This window comes from Gymnodraco acuticeps, unplaced genomic scaffold (assembly GCF_902827175.1).
Source record: "Gymnodraco acuticeps unplaced genomic scaffold, fGymAcu1.1, whole genome shotgun sequence".
NCBI lineage: Eukaryota > Metazoa > Chordata > Actinopteri > Perciformes > Bathydraconidae > Gymnodraco > Gymnodraco acuticeps.
Window position 1 is genome coordinate 21,099 of NW_022990818.1, and position 8,902 is coordinate 30,000.

Here is an 8,902-nt window from a genome sequence, read left to right on the forward strand (position 1 = left end):
ACCTCACTGGAGGAAATGTTCCTAATGACTGGCTTATTATGTTTCAGGGCTGCCAGCATCCTCACTAACAGCATCTTAGCAGATAGCAGATGGTTTTCTTCTTTCTGCTGGCATGTGGCCCAAACACACTTAGAAGGAAAGCCAGTGTGCTAAAGGGGAGGTTGTCAGCATTCAAACAGACAAGTGCGACCCTCCTAAGAGAGGGAGAGACATCTAATTAAGGCCAGGTTAATATTTGATCCGCCTGGACGTCTCCTCTCACCTCTGGAGAAGGAAACTGGTGGAAAGAGCAAAATAGTCTGGCAGCGTCTGAATCTCTGAACACTAGCCAAGGCATCACGTATATTTGCGTGCAGCAACATATGTACAATAATGCATAAATCCAAAAAAAAATGTATTCAACATTTGAACCCTCTGGAGTCTAAGGGTATTTTCTCTATTTTTTGATGTTTTCTTAAATCCCCTTTTAAATGTATTTCTTCTAACATGGCACCCCATGTGTAAAATATCAAAATGTTCAGGACAATCTCTGGTATTGCTATATATGCAAATTACTCACCTTAGAGCACTGTTTGATGAGATAAGTAGCTCAAAAGCTTAAAATGTTACATCCGATTTTCGGAAAATCTTCAAAACTCTTCTGAAAACACAAATGTACTCATGTGATCGAATTGTTTTGGTGTTTTAGATTTGGTTACCAAAGTCTTAGGATCACAAAAGCAGTGAAATATTTGAATTAAACTGTATATAAATGTGTTATTCATGTCTAAAATGAAAAAAAATGTATTCGAATTTTGAGTAAAACAGGTGTTTATCACTCTACTTTCACCACAGCAGGGACTGAGATACATTAGGACTGAATAATGACTTCATATTACATACCAAGGTTCATGTGATGTGTAAAAATTAGGGCTGTCAAGTTAACGCGTTAATAACGCGTTAACGCAAAAAAAAAATTAACGCCACTAATTATTTTAATGCGATTAACGCATGTGTATTTGTTTTCCTCGGCCGCCCCGTAGTTTCAGAGCGCATCGAGTTTAAAATACCATCTACAAGCTGATGCTGACAGCCCCGCTCCTGCCGCCCGCTTGTGGCAGACCACACTTCCACGCTCACCGGCAGGCACCGACTGGCTGTTGGGAGGACCGGGAGGGTGTGTGTATGTGTGGCCCGAGCGAGCGAGAGAGAGACCTTACGTGCATTGTTGTTGTTAGCATCTGGTGCTAGCTAGCTGCGCTAACGGCTATAAGGAGCTGTTCAAATGAAAACAGAGGAGCGACATTTCGCCACAACTGCGCCGAGCACTTGACTTTATGCAGGAAGCCAGACAGTGGGACATTGTACGAAAAGTCAGCACACTCAGCACGGATAGTGCGCAACATGATTGCAGCGTCCAGGCAGCTCCCGTTCGAGCATATGCCACGAGTTGCACATAGCTCCAACGCGCACGCGCACGCACACGCACACACACACACACACACACACCACACACACACACACACACACACACACACACACACACACACACACACACACCCACCATTTGTATTGTATTATTGTATGAGAGAGGTTCCAGATTGAATTGAGGCGAATATTTGTAATGTTCAGAGGTTGTTGTGTTAATATTCATGAGAATATTTGTCATTGTTCAAATGATAATAAACATTAGCATAAAGCATATTTGTCCACTCATATGTTGATAAGAGTATTACAAACTTGAAAAATATTCCTCTAAGGTACATTTAGAACAGATAAAAAATTTGCGATTCATTTGCGATTAATCGCGATTAACTATGGACAATCATGCGATTAATCGCGATTAAATATTGTAATCGACTGACAGCCCTAGTAAAAATACAAATTGAGGATTCAACCTTTTTTTTTCAACCAACAATTTATTATAAATATGTTTTTTTCAACCAACTATTTATATAAATATAAGAAACTGGAAAATCTAACTATTTACAATATTGAACATCAGAATTTTCAACCAACTATTCATTATAAATGTCAAGACAGTGTCAAGGTCTTTGTCTGTCTTCCAAGACAGTGGGTCTGGCTGCTGTGTAGGTGGGGGTGATGGTGCATGGGCTGCTGTGTAGGTGGGGTGTACAAGTGCTATACGAGACCTCCACGATACCTCCTTGCTGGCTGGGTTGAAGGTGATGGCTGTGGTGGAGCCTTTGTGCTGAGGTGTATCTTGACCTGGTGGCAGCCGCAGATGGAGGTGGAGGCAGCTGTAGTGATGCTGGTCTGCTGGTCCTTGGTGGTGATGGCTCTGGTGAAGGCCCTTGAGCCACGGTAGATCTTGACCTGGGGGCCGGCACAGATGGATGTTCTGGCTGCTGGATAAACTCCGCCGCCTGTGGGCCACTAGGCCCAGACAGCTGTGAAACATCTCTGTAAAACAAATAAAAATGTAGGACAATAATTACAACTAATTTCATTGAAATAAGGTTCAAGTAAAATGTTGCTCAAGCACAAATAACAATGCACACATACAAATAAAGTTTGGGAGGTTGGAGAAGGAGTCTCTCTCGATCTCTCTCTCTCTCTCTCTCTCTCTCTCTCTCTCTCTCTCTCTCTCTCTCTCTCTCTCTCTCTCTCTCTCTCTCTCTCTCTCTCTCTCCACACACACACACACACACACACACACACACACACACAGGTATTTCCAGTTACTTTACAGTCAGTATAAAATCACAGACACACATAGGCTACATCTGATTACAAAGTCTCATCTGTACAGGACGGTAAAATAATAACAGGCACACATAAATAAATATATGACAAAGTCTCATCTGTACAGAACAGTATGATAAAATAATCGATGGCAAAAACATGTCACTGTAAATGTCTCCGTTGTGGGACGAATAAATGATTAATTTAATCATCTACACATGTAATCTCACTTTTACACACCAAAATAACGTTAACACAGAGTAAACGTTTGCTAATGGAGTCTATGTTGTCCCAAGAAAAAGTTCATGACTATCGATACAAAATATATATCAATAAACCTAATGTTCATTTTCGCGGTATTCCCCACACATTGCCAGTACACTATTACTGTAATATTTACACTTACCCATGTCCAAATGGATCCTTGTTGTTGTCTTTGTGTTCTTCTTCTTCAGAAGAGTCGAAGACTTCAGGTTCTGAGGCTCTATCTTCACTGCTGCTAGCGAAAAAAATCTCTAGCGAAGTCGGCAACTGTAACGTTTTTTTTTTTAGCCATTTCTCTGTCTCTCTCTCTCTCTCTGCTCTCTCTCTCTCTCTCTCTCTCTCTCCTCTCTCTCCTCTCTCTCTCTCTCTCTCTCTCTCTCTCTCTCTCTCTCTCTCTCTCTCTCTCTCTCTCTCGTGGTTTGTGTTTTTTTTACTTGGTGGGTAGGTCCTTAGTGATCTCTCGATGTCCATTGGTCATTTCAGACCATGATGGCTGCCGGCCGAGATTTCCTTGACGGACACACGAATCCACCAATCCCACACAGTGTAAAGTCAAGCTGCTTTGAGCGGCCATATTGGCTGCTGTGCCCTGGCTACAGTCTCACAGGAGATACCGCTGGAAAGCTATCCTTCCAGCGATTCCGCGGATATCTGAATCATATTTCTACTCCTTATAATCGAAAATATATGATTAATTACGTAAAATTAAATAAATATTACAAATTACATTTAGATTAAGATTCAAATATCTGTCTTTACATTTTAAGAAGTGATCGCCCTTTTTAAAAAAAAGTGATTGTGGAATAAAATGGTGCAGTAATTGAGTCCTAAACCCTGGAAATGAGTTAGCATTTTAACACTGTGATGCCTAAAATAAGACATTTGGTTACACAAGCTTAAGAGATTTTCACTTTTTGTTCTTAAAATACGTACCAACAAATTTCCAAAGCTCATATGTGTCATAAAAATGGCGTTTGCTAAAAAGTCACTGAATAAAGTACAAAACCTCATCACACCGACACAAGTCTGCCTTTAGCTTAGCGCTGTTGATGTGCAGCCATGCGACAGTGATGTAGTTAGTTTATAGCGTTAACATGAGCTTTCTACATTTGGAGATTGCAATTAATCTTCCAAAGTCATAAAGTGGTGTTAATGTGTGGAGACTACCCTGCTGAACAAACAAAGTAGGTGTTATAAACATGTGTTTGCCACAAAGGCTATTTTCTGCCATATACCAAAATCCAATGGAAGAATTCCATGGATCTTTTGTCGAGGGAGCCCTTTCCACGCTTACTTCCGGATCGGCCTAAAAAAATAGGTAATGAATTAAACAGTCTATTGAGAGCCAATGCGATGTTAATACAGATGTGTGCCTTGACAAGAATAGGAAACAAATTATTCTGGTTGTATTATTTGAAACCCCTTACCAGTCATGTGTTGTAACTTCATACCTTTTTACGAAGGTTTATCCACCTACTCAGCTGTTATTAAAACTGCCTTCAATAACTACTTCCTGTTTAAACCTCTATTATGCTTTTTTGAGGTTTGTCCCTTCCCTGTAGTGTGTTATAGGTTTGTGTGCATGTGAACGGTCTGCAAAGGATAACATCCCTGTGTTCTCTCCCACACACTCCCCCCCCCTGCCTGAAACACCTCCATTGGACTCCTTTGTTTACTACCTTAAAATATTGACACTACTACTAGATAACACTCTATTGGCTAGCACATTGTACGAGATACTGTTGTTGCCAAGGGGTCGGACAACACTAAGCAGTTGACCAATCACAACAGAGCCGGCCAAATAAAAAATAAAGAGCTTCCTGAACATTAAAGCTTGTAGACATGTCACAGTAGAAAAAATACAAATATGAACCAGAACATTAGCATAATAGGGCCCCTTTAAAAGATGCACGAGAGAAACATCAATCTTCTCATCTATGTCTCTGGGGGGAAAAACTGAATTTGCATATTTACACAGATGTTGAATTATCTGTTTTCTTTATGATTAGGCTAAAAGCAAGTCTGAAAGGGCTGACTGTTTGCTCCATGTTCATCATCTAGCCTTATTGAGCCTTCGCGGGGTAATATAATGTCTGTTTCTCCTCGCTTTGGTGTGAATTTGACTTACTGTTGTTCTTCGCAATTACATATGCCAGGGACCTATTGATTTGTGTCAATATGTCTTGATGCTCGTGATTGTTACTTTAAGTTGGCCTGGTTTTCCTACTTCGACCAGCGTCCGCGGCTTTAATATGTGGCCTAGGGGGTCACACTCTGCTGGGCTCACGTGTTTACCTTCAGCTGGAGATGGGACGAGTTGATATGCAGCGAACAGACAGCTCATGAATCACAGACGATGAAGAACCATTAAGGGCCTCTAAAGCATGAAACCAGGGATGTTGCTACAGAGACGTTAAACCCCGGAGCGTAGTTCCTTAATGACATGCCTTCAATATGTGGATAAATGGATGTAGGGAATGGAAACCTGAATTAAGACAAATGTAGTGACAAGAAGATTCAACAAATCATACCATTCAATTGCCACAAAGATAACCTAAACTGCATTGAAAAGTCAATATATTGGTTTGAGGACAAATAAATCTGTTCTTGGACAAACCAGCATTAGGATGTCACATTTCAAGATCTGATCGTTGCAATTGATTTGCCTCTGAATCTGTTGATCCAGCTCTTCCCATCTGCTCAGTTATGAGAAGTTATTTCACAAAAGCAAGCCTCCAGCCCTCACTTTAATCAATAATATGTGATTGTAATTGTTTTTGTCCTCAGCCAAAGGATGCCACAGCAGTTCGAGGACCAGTCTCACAGAGGCCGCTGATGTTGCTTTGAGGAGACCCACCATGAGCAAACGGGTAGGCAGTAAGAATTATCTGCTTTGTTGGAAGCTGGAAAAAAAAACAATATCTTTGTTTCATTGATCTATCCATCCATCCTCCTCAACCTCCTCCTCTTCATCTGGATTTGCTGAATTGACTGATAGTGTTGTTCATCTCGAGAAGACAGTCTTGTTATTGTGTTGTCAAACTCATCCGTTATGTCAGGTGCATATATGGATATTAAAAGAAATTGAATTAGCTATAATTTGATAATCTAGTAGTCATTAAATTCAGGTTTCAAGCTGAAGGACCTAAACAAACCAATTGTGGTTGTTGCACACATGTAGTGCAGGTAAAATATTCTTAAACTGGCCATTTGCACAAGTATTTGCGAATCTTGCTAAGAATGCTTCGCTAACAGCCGCTGCCACTGGAAAAGCCAGCCCATAATCCTTAGTGCTCAAAGAATACAACCGGCAATGGATTCCATTCATCTATAGCCAATATATCCATCTAATTGCCCACCCCTAAATCCCAGCTCCTTAAATTTGAAGACTTGCTGCTTTTCTCTATTGTCCTCTTTTGGAGCGGCTTGAGTGCAAAAACCTAAAATCCACACTTGCTCTCTCCCATGTGAGAACATTTTCAGTTCACAATCTGTTATCAGCACTTGCTGCCGCGCCCTGCCTTCTGAAAGCAGATCCGCTCCGGTGGACCTGGGCCAACGTCGACTACATGCCAACACACGTGACTAATTACGAGTCATATGAGGGCATACCGTGTCATGATCACACAGGAGAGTGTAGATGGACGGACAGTCGGTGCCATATGGGCAGCTGAGATTTGGACTCCACTTGTCAAGACTTTGTCAGTTTTGGAAAGGAGGCCTGCCAAGACGGTTGGGAGCACTGGGGCCGCGGATCGGGGAGACCTGGACTGGGATAGTGTTGGTCAGAGCTGATGGCCGCCACCATGTTTTGTTCAGCAAAGGTGAGAACGTGGTTCATGTGCCCGTTCGGGCATGTGACGGTGTTGTTAGAGCAGCGCAGGTGGATGAGAAGGTGTGAGGGATGCAGTGATCACGGGTTGTAGCCGTTCCGCTCTGCACGCTCCGTGTGTTTGATGCCTCGGGTGAAGCGCTGTCATGTGAGAGAGATGCTGCCACCTTGCACACACACTCATACTGTGAACATGAGTGCTGCATTCAGAACACATTAATACACAAATATGTCAAATGTTGTGCATTATGTTGACTTACGGTCCCTAAATTTGCCTCCTCATCACGCTTTCATAACCCCTTCCATCCTAAACACACATGTCTCCCCACACATGAACACACAATCAGAGAGGCTGCGTCTGATTGGCTGCTTGTTTCCCCTCCTGCTCTTTCTCTTTCTCCTCCTCCTCCACCAGTTTCCCTCCCAATCGTAATTAGTCATTTAAATATAATCATTCAACCATTTCCATCAAACCAACCCCCACCGCACCTCCACCTCCTCCACTTCTGCTGCCTCCTCCCACACTCTCACGCCTCCCGGGGGAAGGAGGTGAAGCAGTGATTGTGTAAATAAACCCCCTCCTCTTCTTACTATTTCTTCTCCATCCAGGAGCTGGATTTTTTCTCTCTCTTTCTCTGCATGGACATGGTTGGGTGAGGGGTGTAGGTGAAGCAGGGTGAGGGTGGAGGGTACACAGAGACCCCCTCGCAGGCAGCATCTATCTCCTTTGCAGCCTTCAACCCTTAAAACTCTTGTGACAGCAGCTTATCCGGGGGCTAGACTTTCGTCACGCTCCCACAGCGGCCGCAGAATCCCCCTCCTCACCCCCTTACGCTACCTTCCCAGCGCTACACCTCCTCTCCCCTCCCCCACCTCTTGCAACACGACTCCTCTCCGCTCACTCCATAGCTTGTGAGACTGAAGGCAGCCTCGGTGAGTGGAGGGGAAAGAGAAAGAGAGAGGAGAGAGCGGTGAGGCTTTCCCAGCATAGAGAAGCAGCAGGAGGTGAGAGGGAGGATGATGGAAGCCAGCTTTGACACTGAGGAGAGTTTTGACGACCCCTCCTGTCTCGCCCCGCAGCCCCCCGGCTCCGTTTCACCGGCCAGGAGGCAGATCAGGGAGGTCAAGGAGACCAAGATCACGGTGAGTACCCCGGAGCTCCAACTTCACTCTTCTTCTTCCTCCTCTGCTTTCTCTCAATCTCCAGAAATAAGTTCCTACTATCATCTGTTGACATCCTGTTCATGCTCACATCATAATGCATTATGGGTTCTTGTGGAGTAACACGGGGCTCCCTGCATATTGGCTACCACATTAGTCTGAATTAAGAAGCTGCCCAGGAGTCTTGTACTCATTTCTGTCTCGCTGACTGACTGGCCTCGATCCATAATATTGATTTATTGCCTGTCAGCGATTAATTAATGCTCTCAAGACCCTGTAATGTGTTTACCATCTTCACTAAATGTTAAGTGAGGCTGATCTGCAGACAGCTGTTGGTATCTAGAATAAGATAAAGCTCTCGGTCTCTGAGCTTGTTTGTCACCGAGCTGTTTCTCCGTGTGATATCCCCCCTTGTTCTCCCCTCAAAGGGCTCCACATGTAATGTGCAGGGCAGCACAGGTCACACAGCAGCGTTTGAGGAGTGAACACTTTGTGCCCTAGAGTACGAGGAACCCCCCCCCCCCCCCCCCCTTTAGCTTGTAGTAGTATTTGGGCTCATCTGTACCTGAGGCTTATGACAGAATATAGAGGAGGAATTTAATGGGCTCTTTATGTCACAGTGTCTTACGATGCCCATATTGAAGCTGTGGTTATGTAATCTGTGTGAAGGGGGCCGTGTGGTGTTGGTGCTGGTGGGTGGGGGGGGAGGACAGACAGACAGACAAGAGGTGGTTGTGTGTCTCTCAGGGTCTGATTCTGCGCTCGCTGGGCTCACTGACCTGCTGCAGCCACGGGAGCCGTCAGTCTGCCTATTGTGAAAAGCCCAGCAGACCTGCGTGAGATGCAGCAAGTCCAGTTTCCATGGTGACAAAAGCAATAGCACTGATTAATGGGTGTTGAAATGGAAAACACTGGAGGGGGGGTGAACTGAAGACGTACTGTTTGGAAGAATGTATCTTC

General features: G+C 43.9%; 1 protein-coding gene across 4 annotated transcripts in view; it reads left to right on the forward strand.

The window, feature by feature from the left end:
- The window catches only part of gas7a (growth arrest-specific 7a), a 45,245-nt gene that overhangs the window by 13,459 nt on the left and 22,884 nt on the right, over positions 1-8,902 (forward strand). For 2 of the 4 annotated variants that reach the window (XM_034232822.1, XM_034232823.1), the window contains exons 4-5: positions 5,737-5,819; positions 7,862-7,924. In XM_034232822.1, the coding sequence (XP_034088713.1) occupies positions 5,737-5,819; positions 7,862-7,924 (146 nt within the window). Of the gene's footprint in view, positions 1-5,736; positions 5,820-6,649; positions 6,774-7,037; positions 7,925-8,902 lie in introns of those variants that run through there. The other 2 variants (XM_034232825.1, XM_034232824.1) reach the window with 2 other exon arrangements.